General features: G+C 41.2%; 1 protein-coding gene and 1 long non-coding RNA gene across 8 annotated transcripts in view; one reads left to right on the top strand and one right to left on the bottom strand.

Moving 5' to 3' along the window:
• The window catches only part of birc6 (baculoviral IAP repeat containing 6), a 193,053-nt gene extending 182,774 nt beyond the window's left edge, over positions 1–10,279 (top strand). For all 7 annotated transcript variants that reach the window (XM_044215397.1, XM_044215402.1, XM_044215400.1 and 4 more), the window contains exons 72-73: positions 7,881–8,015; positions 9,032–10,279. In XM_044215397.1, the coding sequence (XP_044071332.1) occupies positions 7,881–8,015; positions 9,032–9,211 (315 nt within the window). In that variant the 3' untranslated portion in view covers positions 9,212–10,279. The remainder of the gene's footprint in view (positions 1–7,880; positions 8,016–9,031) is intronic.
• A 5,714-nt stretch (positions 10,280–15,993) lies between these two features.
• Positions 15,994–17,422, bottom strand: LOC122884574. The gene is made up of 3 exons (XR_006379924.1): positions 17,362–17,422; positions 17,243–17,284; positions 15,994–16,364 (listed from the first exon to the last, which is right to left on the bottom strand). It is a non-coding gene; the product is annotated as an uncharacterized LOC122884574 (long non-coding RNA).
• Between the last annotated feature and the right edge of the window lie 1,919 nt (positions 17,423–19,341).

Here is a 19,341-nt window from a genome sequence, read left to right as displayed (position 1 = left end):
GCTTGATGATGATTCAGTAGTAGTGCAGGCTTCATGTTAGAGCCAGGTTCCCTCCAAAAAACTCAACTTGGAGTCCATCTTCTACTAACACTTTATTTGGTTTGTTGTGAAAATTGCCTGTTTTCTCCAATCTGCTGTAAATTTCCAGTGTAGCAATAATACAATTCCAAAGCCAGCAGTTTGTGACAAACCAACTTTACGTACATGTAAATGGCCACAATCACCCTGCTCACCCTGCTCTTGTTTTCAATTGGTCCATTGTCTGCTGCTGTCAGCCACTGTGTCGCTTTAAAGGGGCAATATGTAAGATTTGGCCAGAAGTTCAGCATACCTTTGAATTAACATTATCAATATAATGTGGAGATGTAACAGTTCTGTGTTATGTCAAAGACGTCTAAGTATTGTGTCGCAGAGCTATCTGCTGAAATTAGCGTGCTAACCAGCTGGCTTCGGTCTCGTTCTGGCCCATCCTATGTTGTAATACTACTTGTGCCTCGAGAGGGGATATTTCGATAGTATAGCTCAGATAGTTCCAGCTGGGAGATGTGTGCAAGGGATGAGTTCGCTATGTTACACAAGCTCATTTTAATCTAATAAATAAACAAAATAAAAACTTCTTGGTTGAGTCTTTCAACTGTTCCAACAAACACCAACTCTGGTTTGGTCGAAATAAATCCTTAATCCACCACGTTAGATGAGAAACATAATCTGGGTCTACATGCTGTCGCTGCCTCTCTGATGCCCGACCTCCCTCTCGCTCCTCTTTGCTTGACAGCTTTCCTGATCCCGCCTGAATGCGTCATGTCTTCATCATACCCGGAGTCCTGGTCAGAGCCGCTGTAAATCACCTTGGTACTGTATTCCCTGTGATCAAACTGTCCTCCGTCGGTCTCTGAGGCTGTGTTCGGTCCCAGTCTGGTCGTGTTCACTGAGAGACTGCTGTCTGTTGCCCGCTCTCCGGACTCCTGTTCTGGTGATCAGTCAGCTAATAGCACCGTAACTAAGTTAGCTGCACGGCTAACTGAGCTAACTAGCTAATGGCAGCTTGCAGCAGTTATGACCTGATATGTGACACGCTGCCCCCTATTGATTTGGAATATGAATTCAACAGCTGGAGAGTAGTCTCAGTTCTAACATATTGCCCCTTTAAAATTACGTCATGCGAAGACAAAAAGAGAGCGTCCTTCCTTGTAAACAGTCTGTCAGAAGATACAGTTTGTCCTCAGTAGAGTGCGTTAAGTCGAGGCAGCTTAATCCCTCAGACAACTCAACTCAATCCAAGAAAAAATGGAGACCACAAAGAACGTTAAAATCCTGGAGTGGACAGTTTCCAGAGAGCTGGCAGGTTGCTGTTGGTCCGACTGACGTGACTCATTGACTGTGTGTGTGTTGCCTGACGTTCATCATGGTATTGGTTTGGCACTGTGAGTAATGTTATTTTTTTTGCTCAGTGGTAGTATGAGCGTATATACCTGATGAACTGTTTTGGGGGGTTTTTAACTGCTAATCAACTGAATTGAGGAAACGAACTGTTTGGCAAGAAAATTAACTGACTGAATAACTGTTGGTTGTATTTCTTTTTTTCCCAATTGGACTGAGTATGTTGTGTTTGTCATGGACTGACATATGAACTCTTAATCACACACCCACACACAAACACACATTCTTATTAAGTTTTGTTATTGAAAAAGTAGTACCTGTGTTCCTATGTTCACACATTTTTCTAATCCTTAAAAAGCAAAGTTGTGTAGTTTTTTTGTGACAAATGTTGGTAACACTTTATTTGAAGGTGGGTTCATATGACACTGTCATAACCATGACATGACACCTGTCATGAACATGAAGGAGTCGTTATGAAGGTTTATCACTGTTGTCATTAAGTGTCATTTGGTCAATTGTCACTTTTAATGCAAAGTTGACATTGTTTGAGATGTCTTTGTTATAACAACTTGACGTTAATCAAAACCAAAATGTCTTTGTCATGACAACTAAAAAATATACATGCCATAGCAGGACTAATTATGGGGAAATGTTCAACTTTGTTTCCTTATCAAATTAATTTTATGAGCCGATCATGGTCTTTGCTGTTCTAGACCACACTTTGCTCTGAAGTTAATCATTCCCATTTTGACCCTACTAGCACAGGGCCATAGGGTGGCAATGTTAGTTGGTCAGTTATTGGTCTGTTGTTCCATTAGTGCATCTGTGACTTTGGTCCAGAACAAGATGCCATAGCAACTGTTGGCTAGATTGCCATGAAATGCAGTGAAGATGGTAATGCTCCCCAGAGGATGATTCCTTAAGATGTTGTCTTCACTGACCCTAGTCAGCAAGGGTCGTGTAGCTCCTCTAGCACAGAAATAGCCAACCATGTGCCGTGAAGAGACGATAGTCTGCACGCTGTCATTACATCTGATCACCTCAGCAGATGAATTCACTGATACTCCTCTACATAGAGAAGTACTGATCAGTGGGTGAAGTCTTTGGTTGGAATGAAAACCTACAGACTGTTGGCTCTCCAGGGCACATTGTTTACCACCCCTGCTCCCCTTGCGTTACCCAAATTTGCTTAGTACAATTATGCCCTCCAGATGATAAACTCTTGATATTTCAGTGACCCATGGCTTTTCCTCTAGTGCCACCCTTAGGACAAACTTCCAGTAAGGATTAGTGGGATCCAATTGCATAGACAAGATTTAATTTTTGGTGTGTGTGTGAGAGAGAGAATCCAATGTTACCACATGCTATTTATAGAGAGAGAGCTAGAGAATAGTTTACAGGCTTGAATTATGCAGCAGCAGATTGGAATTAAGGACAATGGGTCGCATGTTGAAATATGGATCATTTTGTGTGTGTTTGTGAGAGAAAGAAAGAACGACTACACTTGGAAATGTGCCTTTTTGTGGTAAGAAGAACCTCACTGTGTATATGGTGTTAGCAAGCTGTGTATTTGAGAGCGAAGGGGGCGTCGTCATATTCACATCTGCACTGAAGTGTAAAAGGGCAATGGGAGCCACTGACTGGTGGCACCTTTAATTAGCTCCACATCATCTTAGGCAAATAGCACCAACACTGTCCCCCCTTGTGGTTCTTTACCATAGGGTGAGGGTCAATATCATGGACTAGATCATCTGATTCATAGCTGTAAGGAATTGGAGGAAGTAGCATTGGAGGTTGAATCCACTTCCATATATTCTTTGGCTGACATCTGGAGGCCATACTTATTTGGTTTGAGAGCTGCACTCGATGAACCTTCCACGGCTGCACAGAGGATATTGCTGCCTAACACGCTGACGTTTATCTCTCAAGTAAATGTGTGCAGAAACACTTGGAGTCTCACACAAAATCCTTCCCATTCATTGTGTACAGTATCACAAAATAACACTGTCACACACAGCGCAAAGTGGCAGCTGTCCTGACAGGGAATTGGATTGTTCCATTGAGTACTCTCAATCTCTGATTCAGTAAAATCTGTTGTCCAGAATGCTCCTGCTGAGGATACAATCCCGACATCAGTGGATGCCACGCAATCAGTCCTTAATTTGACAAATGTCACTTAAATAGCCGTACAGAAAATGGTAGGCTCTTTTTTATTTAAAAAATTAATTAATAAATCTAAAAACTCAAAAGCCTCAGATGTGTTTGGAATGGACGCCATGTTCCTAAAGAGGTTTAAAGAATTATGTTTGTAAGGTTGCATTAGCAACTCTTGCACTCTTAGCCCTCCGTGCTTCCCCTGCCTTTGTTTACGATCTCGACGCCACCTGCAAGCACTTCCACCTGGCCGTGTAGGGTGCGTAGCAAGATGCAAAAACTGGAGAGACACAGAGCCTCGCGATGTACACGCGCTGCCATCTTGGTCGCACATGCACCACATGTTCATTTGCACTACCGGACTGTTTATTTATACATATATTGCATAATTTGCACTTGAGTACTACGTACTGAATACTGCAATAACTCATTTACTGCACTGTTAACTATTTCCATAAATTGCACTACTTTATATTCATTGCACTACTGTTCTGCCCAGTCCAATTCATTGTTGTACATATCCATCAGTATACTTCTGTTTATAGTAATGCCATCTGTATATAATGTCCATAGTACCACTTGTAAAATATTTTCATAATACTGCTCTATCTATCCTGCATTTATGCACACACTTTATATCCTGCACTTGCTTATTGCACTTCTGGTTAGACCTAAACTGCATTTCGTTGCCTTGTACTTGTACATGTGTAATGAAAATAAAGTTGAATCATCTGAATCATCAATGAGAATGTAATATTGTACCAAGTAGATGACAGTTTGTTGATAATAAGCCATGTTTGAATTTGTGGTATAAACCTGTTTTACTTTGCTGGTGTTGCAGCTTTGGATCATGGGAGCTTGTGCTGTGGACGTTGGAGTTGGAAATATTTATGCACCAGTATCAGAGTGGGTCAGGGCTGTAGTCAGGGATACTAGAGCAGGTACCTGAGGCCTCAGCACACTACTGATGGAACACAGAAAACTAGAAAAAGAATAAGGAAATTTTTAATGGATGTGTGATTCTCTCTCACCCTTGACCTTCATGTGTCGAGCGTTTTCACTCATCCATTCCTTCGCCGTACCTTGATTGCCCTGCTGAATAATGAGTGGACAGCAGGTCACTGAGTTTATCTGGCAGCCGGCGCTCTCCATCAGAGTACTCTGACTGCACATATGAGCTGAATGTACTCGTGTGTACATTTCTCCATGTACCCGTGTGTGTGTGTGTGTGTGTGTGTGTGTGTGTAAAGACATGTATTTCTTGAAAGGTCATTTGTCAAGATGCCCTAATCCAATGTTTGCTTCATGATCAGAGATAGTTTGCATGTAGAGAGCTTCCTTCCATGCTGTGATCAATGGCCATGTCCAAATACCAAAGGTTAAAAGAGCTGCCAGCCTTGCCACATGGAGCCCCAGGGAAAACACCCCCTTTAACCCACCACATGTCTGAACATGTCCATGCATATGCTTCTGTCTTTATGTTTATTATCATGAGTTGTATACGGACTCTGTGTCTCGATTCCTGTACCTTGTCTCGTTCTCAAGAAAGCCTGAGCAGCAGCTGATCTCCCCATGTTTGCCACACTTCTGTGACCTTGAAACATTCCCCCTCAGCTGGGGACCGTCGCCCACCTCACTGAGTGTAACTTAAGCATCCGAGGGGGTTGGGTTGGAGGAACAAAAGAGGAAGAGATGGGAGGTAGAGACAAAGATGGAATGAAGACTAAGAGAGCAGAGGGAGATGTAGAAAGAAGAGAGAATAAAGTACCCAAACCCTTGTCGCTGCCACTTTGCCTCTTCTCTCCTGGTAAACCGCAAATCAGCAGCCACCATGATAACTAATCCACTCCCTCTACCAGCAGAGCAGCACAGACACATCCACTTCAGCACTCACTGCATACTAATGGCTCAGCCCTGGCGACTGTTGCTAGGAAGTCGGCTGGAGGGGCAGGAAAGCAGGGGACTTGGGTGTAGATTATTGACATCAGTCATTGAACAGAGTGTCGTACATACGATGTCAGAGAGTGACTTAAGAGATAAGATGATAATAAACAGCTCCTCAGTAATGGAGAGATGAAGAGAGAGGTTGATCTTGTTGATTGTATGCTGTGTATGGCATGTGCGTCATTAGACACATAGTATAGGGAGTGAATACACTCATCAGAGAGACAACAGTTGGCCTTACGTCTTTTCTGTCAGACGCTGGCCCAATAAACAGTAAGGTTCCTACACAGCTCGTGAAAAATGATCTCAAGTTGTTTTTAAATTTATGTTAAATGGAAAAAATTTGCATTATCAACTGCCAAAATGTCAGCATTTTGAAACTAAAATAACTGATAACTTGGAGGTTTGGTGGGGTTCCATTTTATACAATATTATTACACAGCTTTGTTGAAAACTTAATTCTGATTGGTCAATTACGGCGTTCTACGATCTGTTATTTCTGAAGAGCAGACTACTGCTATGAATAACAGACCGTTGCTATGGACACAGTTCTGATCATAGACTCTGGAGTCCATTCATATCAATCCGCAGAAAGAAGACCTGTGGCAAAAAACTTTTTTAAATCATTTTTAAATCAATTAAATCAATATTTGGTGTCAAATTATTGATTTCTTTAGTAAGTATCCGTGTAATAAGCAGGATAATGTACAGCGGGCCGGTCATTATTGCAAAATTAACCGAGAGGCAGGAATCCCGATGAAGGACCCCCATCACCCTGAATTACCCTTAACCTACAATATCCCTTACATACAACTCAAGATTGGTGAAAGTGCATCACGTGGAGGAACAAGACTGCAGTGGCGTTGCATCATTTGGCATTACATCATTTGACACCCTTAACATCAAACACATCATACAGACAGAAAAAGTTGTAAAGGTACAGTAGCCAGATATGCAGATTCTAAAATTACTGCTTTCGAAAGAGTTGGCAGGCATATCCTGTGAGTTGCCGTGTGTACAGACTTCGAAAGAAAACAATGGATGCGGGTGTTCTGACGTGTCTTACGTGTACGACTCTTAAGAGTCTTCATCCAAGCTAGCCAATGCTTATATGCTGATGTTTAGCAGGTATATTGTTTGCATGCAGGTATATTGTTAGCATGCTAACATTTGCTAATTAGCACTTAACACAAAGCACAGCTGAGGCTGATGGGAATATCAGTTGTGCAGATATTTGGTCATAAGCCAAAATATTGAACAACTTCAGATTTTGGCCTGATGATGGCGCTAGATGAAAAGTTATTACAATTCATCAGGAAACCATGAATGTCTGAACCAAATTTCATAACAATCCATCCAATAGTCAGGAGATCATCAAAGTCATTAGCATTTATCGTCTAGGAACATGAAAACCTGAACCAAATTTTGTGCCAATCCATCAAGTAGATGTTGAGATATTTCAATGAATTACTGAAAATTTTGATCTGCTGGTAGTGCTAGAAGAAATGCCAGAGCATCAGCAAAGTCAGTAGAATTCATTCTCTGAGCGCCATGGATATCTGTACCAAATTTAATTGCAATCTATCTAATTGTTGTTGAGATAGAGAAGTTGTGGACCAACTGACAGACATCCCTGGAGCCACACTGCTAGCCTGGCTAATAATATGAAGAATTATCAACAATTGAGCTTGTGGTGCATTCAGATTGACCACAAAGGGAATGGTCACCTATGCAAATGTGACCACAGTCTACAGTCTGTGTTCTTCTGCCACAAACAACCAATGTACAGACGGAACCGACATTGTGTGTTAGTGTGAAAACTCGGACTCTGACTAATCTCAAAACTTACCAGAAACTAAATTTGCATCTATTTCTGTAAGAAACTTTTTTTGCTCTGTTTACATTCACTCACATAGCTTGATACACAGGTTCTGTCTTATGTCTTTTGCTATAACTTCCATCCATAATGGATAATAATAAAATGAGAATAAAATAAGCTGTAAGTAAATAAACTATACGTTAGAGAGAGAGACTCTTAATTTATCCCCAGGGGGAAATTCTCATGTTGCAGCAGCAGTACACGAACAAACCACACAAGAATACTGCAAAAAATATACATATATATCAAAACACAAGTACTAATATAGGTGTAAAAAGTACATGCATACAGTGTGCAAATTGCTGTAAAGTGTGCAGAATAGATGTAATTATAAGTTAAACAGATGTATTGCACTTTGCCAGAAGTTACAGAGAATGTAATTGTAAGTCCAGTTAGTCCAGTAGGACCTCAGCAGCCTCCCAGTCCACTGATGTTAAAAGGTTTGATGGACACTGGCAGGAATGATATACAGGATAGAAGGATTTCACGTATGGTTTAACACTGTTGTGTCATGTGTTTGCAGGTGATCCACAAACACTTCTACCTAAAGCGAACAGAGATCATGTCTCAGTGTGAGGAGTGGATTGCTGACATCCAGCAGTACAGCAGCGACAAGAGAGTCGGCCGCACCATGTCCCATCATGCTGCTGCACTAAAGGTAATGTCGTTAAATGTGCTCAATGTATTGAAAGTGCACAACAGTCAGTATTATGGGCTCTTAGACTGCATTTCCACTTGTCTGCTTTTGTGTGAATATATTACACGTAAAATCAAACTTTATTCTGCTAAATTCATCCAGGTTTCCTGTTTCCATGCCGTTTAAGAAATGAGGTTAATACAGAAAGCTGACCGTAGCAGGTTTCTTCAGTGCATGTAAACAGTTTGTTTGACCCCTCGTGTCCTGCTAATAAACAGAGGACAGGCGGCCCCAGGCGACTTCCCTCTGCCACACACAGGACCTCATAACACACTCAAACACAATAACCAACACCTACAAACTGTGAGTGTCTCCAGTCTCTCTGGCAGTAAATAAACACAATTAATCCCTACTGTAAATAATCCAGCTCCAATGATAAGAGGCCTGAGCACAGCCATGTTGTCCCACAGCTGTAGGCCACTGAACACAATACTCTGGATTCTAAAAGAATGTTTCTTTGTCCCCATTATGCTTCGTTTTCTTCAATCTATGCTGTGTGGCAGCAGAGTATTGGACAAATAAACATTTTCACCTCATGGTGGCACAAGATGAAAAGTCAGGGGATCACCAAAATCAGTAGACTTTATCCTCTGGGGACCATGACTGTCAATCAATAGGTAAATAGGGGCTCACAGACCATTCATGGTCCTTGACCCCATAACTGGTTAATCCAGCCTTGACCACACCCTTACACTGGGTGAACACACACAATGTAGTTTATTTTGACTACATCCCACATACACCATGGGACTGCTGGAAATATTCACTAGAGCACCAAATGTGTGTGTTAATACTCAAAGTATTTAGAGACGGACTAACACAGTGTTGGTTTTGGTCTTTTCATGGGATTCGTTGAAAATATGGATTAACACAAGATTTATCACTTAACAGCTAAATTGGCCACGTTAATATTTTAAAAACATGATCTATTCCTTTAATCTTTGACCGTGTGTGTGTGTGTGTGTGTGTCCCTGCAGAGACATACAGCTCAGCTCAGAGAGGAACTTCTGAAGCTGCCCTGCCCCGACGGTCTGGAGCCTGACGGCGTCGAGTTCTCAGAGAGGAGCGCCGCCCTCATCCTCAAAGAGCTGCCCAGTCAGGACGCAGAAAAGCCGGGTGGCAGCCAGGACAGCCACTGCAGTGAGGGACAACTATGAGTCCCCGCCCCTTGCCCCCCTCCCGTCCCAGCATCTCCAACCCTCCCCCCTCCTCCTTATGATAATTACTCTCGAAAAGACTCAATGGCTTCAGAGCACAAGCCTCCTCTTTGTCAATATTTGTATGTAAAGATCTAATAGCAGAATAGCAGAGAACAATGGGACGTGGGGATTCAGAATGCGATGAGATGAACTCTGAACTATGCTACACCCTTATTGAAAACAGTCGACAAAAACTTTTATTTACCTGTAAAAGAGTGTAAACATTTTGTGCTTTTTTCCAATTGTGAAATAACCACTGATTGGTATGTTATTAAACTTGTTTATGTATACATAATGGCAGAGGAAAATTACAGATTATATAAGGGAAACTACGTTTAGACAAAAATGTTTACTGAATGTTTTTTTTTTTTTTTTTTTTGGACTGTTAAAGAGAAAACAGTTGTAACCAAGGATATATTGGTAATTCTTTAAGGATACTATTTAAAAAATGAGAGAAAAAGAAAACACACAAATAACAGAATCTGAGATAAAGCCCCTCTGGTCATCCGTTGCTTCATTTGATTTCTCTAGGATCATATCCACTTCAATAAAGGCTGAGATGGACATTCTTAAATGTTATGTTATCCCTTTTACAGGCTTCAAATTAAAAAAGCACCATGCTCTGGATAAACATTTGTTGCCTCTCAGAACTTCTCCATGACCGTTTTCCATTGACATGACTGTAGATCGTAAGACTGTGTCAGAGCAACATGGGAAATGTATTTTGAAGGCTTGTGCATGTGTATGTGTGTTTTCTGTGCGTGTGCAACAATCCCCAGTGAGATACAAAGCTGTGATGTGCCTTTGATCTACACCATACCACCAAATACTCCAACACAGTACCTTTACTGATTTCTTTGCTATTTCTACAAAATTAATAATTCTGCTCCGTCTGACATAAAAACTGCTTTGATCTTTTTTATTATGTTGAACTCCAGTGAACAAAAAATGCACTTTCTATTTTACTCACTCCTTAGAACAGTCACATACTCCTTTTCCTAGGACATTAAATGGAGCTTGAAAGTATGGATTGATTGTGCGAATGCTTTTTTTCTGCATTTAACAGGACATCAGTCCTGTCACCTCATTGAGAAAGAGAGAGAGGAAGTCCTGAAGAGACAATGACACTGAACACCTGAGCAAAGATTTCAGTTAGAAAACAATTTGGTGCAATAATGATGACTTGTCAGTGTCGTTAAATAGGGAATGCGACAGTGAATACTTTGATTGTTGGTCAAGAGGTTGAAGGAACATTTTCAGTGCATTCTGTTTTTTTATGAAAGTACTGGGATTCATTTTTTGGGTGTATTTATCTGCATTTTCTGCTATTTTAGTAAGAATTTTATTTTCAGCATGCCTTTTGACAACCCCACAAAACATGCCTAAACTTCTAAAATTCAACTGTTAATTTTAAAGTATTTCTCTATAACATCAAATATTCATGACTAAATCAAACAACATAGGCCATGCTAGCAGCTCTGTGAGGCAGTACCACAGCATGTTACCATGTTCACCATCTCAGTTTCGCATGGTAGCATGCTAACATTTGCTGATTAGGACAAAGTACAGCTGAGGCTGATGTGAATGTCATTAGTTTTGCCGGTATTTAGTCACAAGCCAAAATGTTAAACAAACCTGATCCTGAGGGGGACAGGAATGTACCAAGTTTCATGGCAAGCCATCCAAGAGTTGAGATATTTAAATAAAAAACACGTCAACCATGGTGGTGCTAGAGGAAAGGTCAGTTTATTCATCATCTGAGAACTATGAATATCTGTATACTGTCTGGGGTGCCAATCCATCCAGTAGATGTTGAGATAAGTGAAGATTTTGACTTGATGGCATTAGAGGAAAAGTCAGGAATGATCCTGTGAATGTCTGTATTAAATTTCAGTGTGTTTCAAAGTGGTGGACAAACCAACATTGCCATCCATAGAGCAATGCTGCTAGCATGGCTAAAAGAAGAAGCCAACTGGACTTGGTTGAAACCAATAACTAATAAACGAGACTAGTGGCTGAGACCAAGACTAGTCTGTGATAATAGAAAAAAAATTGAGACAGGACTCAAGTATTGCTGTTTTCTGTGAATTTGAGCTGCCAAAGTGGAAAAACAGTGATGCCTACACCAAAAATGTATCTCCTATGATTAAAAGTTACAGAACCATTTCAGAAGACATCTAAACTGGAAAGAACTGTGGAAGTGGTCCTGTCTGACACACATTTTGTAATTTGACAGCACCATTGTACTGGTGAATGTAACTAAGATGTGTACCTGAGGAATTTACATGAATGGTTCAATTTAATACTACTTCATACTTAAAATTTCACTACCTTTCAGTGGGAAATATTGTACTAACTACCCTACTACATTTATCTGACAGCATGGCTACTTTGCAGATTAAGATTTTACATACAAAACATATGAGCATATAAAATATGATGCATTGTTATACAGTAGATTAAACTACCCTACAGTATATAAAATAGGTAACATTAGCTCAGTTACAATGTAAGTACTGCTTACACAGTAAGGCATTTAAAAGAATTATCAAATAAAATACAAAATATCACTGATAAGGTTGATTCTGCATAAAAGGTATTACTTTTGATACTTTAGGTACTAAATATATGTATTTTTACTATAAGATTTTGAATGCTTTTACTTGAGATTATTTTTATATTATATTTCCTTCCACCACTGCACAATTGGCAAACTAATGTATTACCTGCTACAGGTAATACAATCATATTTATAAGCATCAAAGTGCATTCTTGACCTTGGAAGTTGTTTGATAAAACAATCACAACTTACAGTAAGGTCCAACAGATCCATCTACATGACAACTGAGCAAACCGTCTGTGGATAAAAACTGTGTGATACAGACTCAAATAGCAAAGCTACTAAGTGGACCTTACGTTGGGATTGTTTTGTCAAAGAATATTTACATTTTCTATTTAATGGTATTTACAGTGTTTGTATTAATTCACAAATATAACACCTGTATGTTAGGTGAAACTGAACTATAATGTTCAATTACAGCAAATACAACCAGCCTTGTGGCTGCTTTGCATTGTTGTCTATTCAAAATGCTGCCAGTGGGGAACAGGGTTTTAATCCTATAATAGATTACTCCTGTAAGTTCAGCAAACTTGAATCAACCCCCTCACACATTGTCAAAGAAAAAACAGATCAACTTTACAAAGGTAGTACTTGTTGCATGGATATTGTATTAGATTTGACTCCACTGGTGTTCACTGCATTGTGTCTACCCTCTGTATGTGTGCCTCTTGTTTTCTGTTACCATCCCTCAGATATCTGTAGAATTTGATTCGAATCTGCACTGTGGAAATTCAGTTGACTGGGTTTAACTGATTTAGAGAGCTCTGAATAAGAGCCTACAGTTCACACTGCATGTCAGAGCAAAAAGCAGAGAGATAGAATTGTAATGAGACATACAACCAGGGAAGGGTTTATAATAAAGTTTTGATAAAAGTTAGCAGGATCACAGTGAGCTCCATAAAATAATTTAGAAGCACCCTGAATCTTAGAGGACGATCTCTGCAGAGCTGCAGGGTTCATCATAGAGTTCTGCACTGGGTTAAGACTGAGACTAGAACCCAGCTCCAGTTTGTACCTCTGAATGCCCAGAGTACAACGCACAGCCAGTTGCACTTTGAACTCAGACAGATTATTACACATTGAGTTGTCATTTTTTCCCCACATTCTAAAAAGGTAGTTTGAGTTTGATGTCCTCACTAAAATCTCTTTACCAGTGTCTTCTGACCACAGGTGTTTGTAGGATTTGAAAAGAAGTGAGCCAGGATTATCCAGGGCTTCTTTATCTAAATAAAGTTAAAAATAATTTATGAAATTACCACTGTTGTGCTTTCCATGCATAAATGCACACAGCACTTCTCTCAAACTGGGGAAGCATACAGTGGTGTGAAAAAGTGTGCCCCCTTCCTGATTTTTTTTGCATGTTTGTCACACTTAAATATTTCAGATCATCAAACAAATTTAAATATTAGTCAATGATAATACAAGTTAATGCAAAATACAGTTTTTAAATGAAGGTTGTTATTAAGGGAAAAATCCAAAACCTACATGGTCCTGTGTGAAATAGTGATTGCCCCCTAACCCTAATAACTGGTTGGGCCACCCTTAGCAGCAACAACTGCAATGAAGTGTTTGCGATAACTTGCAATGAGTCTTTTACTGCACTGTGGAGGAATTTTGGCCCACTCATCTTTGCAGAATTGTTGTAATTAAGCGACATTGGAGGGTTTTCGAGCATGAACTGCCTTTTTAAAGGTCATGCCACAGCATCTCAATAGAATTCAGGTCAGGACTTGTCATTTTGTTCTTCAGCCATTCAGAGGTGGACTTGCTGGTGTGTTTTGGATCATTGTCCTGCTGCAGAACCCAAGTTTGCTTCAGCTTGAGGTCACGAACAGATGGCCGGACATTCTCCTTCAGGAGTTTTTGGTAGACAGCAGAATTCATGGTTCCATTTAACACAGCAAGTCTTCCAGGTCCTGAAGCAGCAAAACAGCCCCAGACCATCACACTACCACCACCATATTTTACTGTTGGTATGATGTTCTTTTTCTGAAAAGCGGTGTTACTTTTATGCCAGATGTAATGGGACACACACCTTCCAAAAAGTTCAACTTTTGTCTCATCAGTCCACAGAGTATTTTCCCAAAAGTCTTGGGGATCATCAAGATGTTTTCTGGCAAAAATGAGACGAGCCTTAATGTTCTTTTTGCTCAGCAGTGGTTTTCAGGCCATTTTTGCCCAGTCTCTTTCTTATGGTGGAGCCATGAACACTGACCTTAACTGAGGCCTGCAGTTCTTTGGATGTTGTTGTGGGGTCTTTTGTGACCTCTTGGATGAGTCGTTGCTGCGCTCTTGGGGTAATTTTGGTTGGCCAGCCACACCTGGGAAGGTTCACCACTGTTGCATGTTTTCGCCATTTGTGGCTAATGGCTCTCACTGTGGTTCCCTGGAGTCCCAAAGCTTTGGAAATTGCTTTATAACCTTTTCCAGACTGATAGATCTCAATTACTTTCTTTCTCATTTGTTCCTGAATTTCTTTGGATCTCGGCATGATGTCTAGCTTTTGAAGATCTTTTGGTCTACTTCACTTTGTCAGGCAGGTCCTATTTAAGGGATTTCTTGATTAAGAACAGGTGTGGCAGTAATCAGGCCTGGCAGTAATCAGGCCTGGGTGTGGCTAGAGAAATTGAGCTCAGGTGTGATAAACCACAGTTATGTTTTAACAGGGGGGGCAATCACTTTTTCACACCACTGTATATTGTTCTTGCTGCTGTGTGATGACGACAGGTATTAATTGAAGTTAAAGGAAAGAATGCCACATAGTTGTGGGCGACAAGCAGAACATCAATGTTGATGTTACTGAAAACCCAGAGAATACTTAGACAATGTATTTGGTTTAAGTTTCATACATTCACAATAAAAAAAAAAAAATTAAACTTACTGGTGTGGACTGTCTGCAATTAAACTTTTTTTTAACAGTAATGTGAACAATATGTACAAAGGAATAATCAAAATGAGGATCAGTCTCACTCTGTCGTCAGGCAGGCAGCAGCAGAGGGTTTTTCTCAGCCAACAGAATAATCCCCAGATTATACCCTCCTTCATTTTGACTTTGCCCTGGCTGAGGTTTGGGTCATTCTGCACTGTGGTGATGACAGGATGTTAGAAAGTGATATGCAGCACTTTGTCACTTTGGGTGATAGATTGTGACCTTTGACCTTTGATTAAACATGAATTAAACCCCACCCTATTGACCTCTTAACCCTCCCTCCCTGTGGCGCTATGCATGGACCGATGAGCGTGAAGCAGGCATGGCTAGCAGGAGTCAATGGGAGTGAAGTAGGGGTGGGAATGAAAACAAACATGTAAATTAAATAATATGATTAAATAATTCAGTCATTTAAGTGAAATCTATAGTATCAAAAGTATAAAAAATAATTTACAAACTTACCATCTGTAAAATTGTGTCTTTTTCTTTCAGGAGGAAGAGTGGGAGGAGTGGGGTGAACTTTCATTGACCGGGGTAACCTTAGCCTCACAGCGGCGGGGTTGATGATACGCTCAATGGTGAACGGACCGATGTAACGGGGGGCTAGCTTCCTGGATTCTGTATGCAGTGGAATGTTTCTGGAAGATAACCAGACCTGTTGACCTGGCTCATACATCGGGGCTGGAATCCTCCGCCGATCCGCGATCCGCCGGTTCCAGTCCCCCGATCGACACAGTGCTGCTCGGGTCTCTCTCCAGATCTTATGACAAGGGCGGAGATGGTGCTGCAGGTGCTGAGTTAAAACAAGGAGAGGATCTACAGGCTGTTTGGAGCTGTTAGATGTAGTGGCTGTGTTGTTTTCATTCAGATCATTTTCAGTTAAATCGTTTTGAAAACCTGACTCATTCAGAAGATTGTGTTACTGAATCTGCTAAACTCTAACAGTCAGTAACTACTAGTGTGCTTTTATCATGACCTAATAAAAATCAAATATTATTAAAAACCTTAAATCAACATCATTGCAATTTATCCACATGATAAAAATCACCATCTGAAACAGTTTACAAAACACATTTACAAATCACATTTACAAATTGAGTGACTGAGTGTGTCACAACTTGTTGTGAAGACAAAGGGTAAGTGTCAGCAGACGAACACAGGACACGGAGGTAAGTGCAGATACAAGGAAGGTTTATTGCCACAGTAGTAGGTTACACAGGAGGAGCAAAGCAGTAACCAAATATGCCAAGACTAGAATTGTCTATGAGAGTCTTATCTGTCGTAGATGTCGTGCCATTCACTCATAGTGACGGGGAGCAGGAGAGCCAGGAGATGAGGACACACACAGGTTGAGGGGAAGCCAGAATACGCAGAGGTCTTCAGTAGAGAAGTGAGTCGGGTAGTACCTCATGGTAGAGTTGAGACCAGACAATGAGTGAACCGGGGAAGTGTTGCTTTATAGTGCAGTGGCTTGATTGGTGGCAGGTGTGTGTAATCAGTATTCAGGTGATTGTGACCTGCTGACTGTGGTGGGTGGAGCTGGTGGTGTCTGTGTTGGCTCCCTGACAGCAAGGACCCGGAAACAGCAGTTTTTACTTTAAGAGAGACTGACGAGAATAAGAAATGCAAAAACCCTAGAAATTCACCTTTATAACAGCTTATCTATATATATATATAAACATCAAGATAATACTTATGAGAAACACTGAAGAGAAATAACTCAGACCAACAGCAATAATAGCTCATAACAACCAGAGAGTCAAAAATTCCTTATACAAAAATGACATTTTACAACACAGCCTTCAGTTTCACATGCGCAGAACCTTCCGTGTTTGCTTATGATGTAAAATGAGAGAAAAGGAGAGAAAAGGAAGGGTACATGTGTTCCCAGCTGGGTAATTAGATGTGGATTCTCAGAACTGGAACTGGTTCTCCTGTGGTTGCAACCCGGTGAGAATCCTGGATCGCTGTCCGCTGCTTGAGCACTAGACCTCTCGACAGCTCTGAGCGGTTGATTAGTGGTTGAGGCAAGCTCCTGGTGAGATGGCGATTGTTCTTCAAAATATTGATGCGGTATCACATGCCCAGGATCTCCTCTGGTCAACTGGACAGCCTCTAGAGAACGACTAATGTTTTGATTGCCTGAGGCAAGCATAATCATGTCATCCTGTGGCTAAGATGATGGCGATAGCCTTTATTGGAAATATTGGTCTAAACCGCCCCACAGGTCCAGCATGAGAAAAAGTTTTTCATAAATATTCTGTCTACGTTTTAGGTAAAAACTGGTTAAAAATGCAGCAACTCACTGGGTAATACCACATCCTAGAAAGCACAGATGAGGAGTATGTATCTGTCTGTATCTGATGAGGTCTTAGATGTTGAGGTGTCAGTTGATGACTCTGAAACACATACACAAGTCTGTACTTAAAGCTGTACTTACCAGACTCTTCTGCTTGAAGGTTCAGCCCTCTGTTTAGAGTCACTGCAAAGAATGAAAAACTGTTTTTACCTAAAGGTTTAAACACATGAAATATAGTTTTAAAGATATTAGTAATTTACCGGTTGCTTGAGCCATTTCTTGTTGTCAGATGTCAGATGTCTTCCTGCTCTGTGTCAGTTTGATATCTGCCTACGTCACTGGGTGTCCCCCTGTCTTTATAGGGTTCCTGTGTGAAAACAGGGGTTAACCTCTTGACCTTCTCTGGCTCTTCTGTGTGTGTGTGTGTGTGTGTGTGTGTGTGTGTGTGCGCATGTGTGTGTGTATTCGGTGCAGAGATTAACATCTGAGATTTAGCTTCTTCTTTCTTTTACTTCTTTTTCTCATCATTTGTGATGTTTATTATACAGATCTCACACACGGAGCTTCACACAGAAACTTCAAGTACATTTGACATCTGGCTCTGTGTTAAAGACAGAAATTGTAATTTCTCCTTATAATATTGTGAAACTTTAAAGTATAACATAAGAGTGAGTAAAGGTCCCCAGAATCCAGAACTTACCCTTATTTTGTACTAAGTGTGTATGAAAGTGTTGTCCAGCTGACATGCATTCAGCATACCATAAAGCCATAAAAGAGACATTCTGTGTTCACTGTCTTCACACTGTCTCTCTTCACACAGTCTGCCTTCATAAAGAGCAACAAACTTTGACCTTTTAGGGCACGGGCTGTACTAATGATTGAGAAACAGCATGGGCACCCCATATGGTTTTATTTACCCTTTGTGAGGAGTTTCACCCGCCAATTTCAAACTGCCTTCACAGATGGCTGACCTTTAAGGGTGATGGTATTACGGGGGAAATCTGATACCCTCATTCCTCAGTCTGCCTTCACACAGTCTGCACAGGAGCTGCAAGAGATGCTGCTCATGCAGGCTAATGCTAGCCACAGATCACAGTCTGCACAGGAGCTGTAAGAGATGTCACACGTAGACATTCATCAACGGATATCCGGACATTTATTCAGCTTCAAAACTTTAATCATTTATTTTTTAGTTCACATTTTCACAAAATCACTGCCTCACGCAAGCTCCTCCTAACCTATTTTCCCATTGGCTAACCCTAACCCCGCTCCCATTGGTTGATGCAAGCTCCGCCTACCCTCCCACATTCTTCCAATTCATTCACACCTCACTCTGCACCAGACAGACAACAGAGAAGGACATCTCTTTTTCTCCTGAAAGATTAGATTAGATTAGAACTAAAACAGTGACTGCAGGTATAGTTGGAGGGGTCAGAGGAGGTCCACAGCAGTCTGTCTCTGGGCGAGGTGCTGGCTGCTGCTCCTCAGTTTCATCCAGACCAATGTTGGCAGGAGGTTCAGTACTGGTGGTCAGATGAGTGAAACGTCAGCAGAGTGTGGTTCTGCTCCACTAGTTCAGCCTGGCTACTGTCACAGTCTTGTCTCTCCTTTCTAGCCACACTCCTAATTCCCCAGGCCCCTTCATCTTCACCCACCCATCTTCACACCTGTTCCCACTTCCCTCATCTTCCCCGCCCATCTCATTCCCTCATCAGTCACTCACTGCATATTCCGGTCCCCTTCTTTTGTTCTCTTGTCAATTCGTCCTAGTTGCTATCTTGCCTTGTGTTTTTGCTTTTGAGCTTCTGTCACCCGAACCCAAACCTTAACCTGGACCTGCCTACCTGTTACCCATCTACCTGTTACCTGTCCACTTGCGTGCCTGTCTGCCTACCTGTACCTGCCTGTAAGCTAATTTTTGTCATGAAAACACTGAAATCATCCTGCCTTCTTGACTGTCTGCATTTGGGTTCTTCCCCTGTTGCCACGCTCCCTCACTGTTGTGACAGAACCAACTGACCAAAGATGGACTCAGCAGACAGTAACCAGTCCTGCCTGCCTTTTTTCGTGGCATGACTTTGGAGTGACGCAGGAGATTTTTCTCAATGAAGAGCCAGGCTTCCTGGAGTGCCTCACAGTCTTCTAGAAATGGGACCCAGAGTTGGCCCAGTGGGTTGCTTTCTACAGGTGGAAGTTCCACGCTAGCTCTACTCCATATCCTGTTTTTCTTAAGCCCGTCA

The sequence above is a fragment of the Siniperca chuatsi genome, linkage group LG11, assembly GCF_020085105.1.
Source record: "Siniperca chuatsi isolate FFG_IHB_CAS linkage group LG11, ASM2008510v1, whole genome shotgun sequence".
NCBI lineage: Eukaryota > Metazoa > Chordata > Actinopteri > Centrarchiformes > Sinipercidae > Siniperca > Siniperca chuatsi.
Note: the sequence above shows the minus strand (reverse complement) of the source record. Positions and strands in the feature narration are given on the sequence as shown.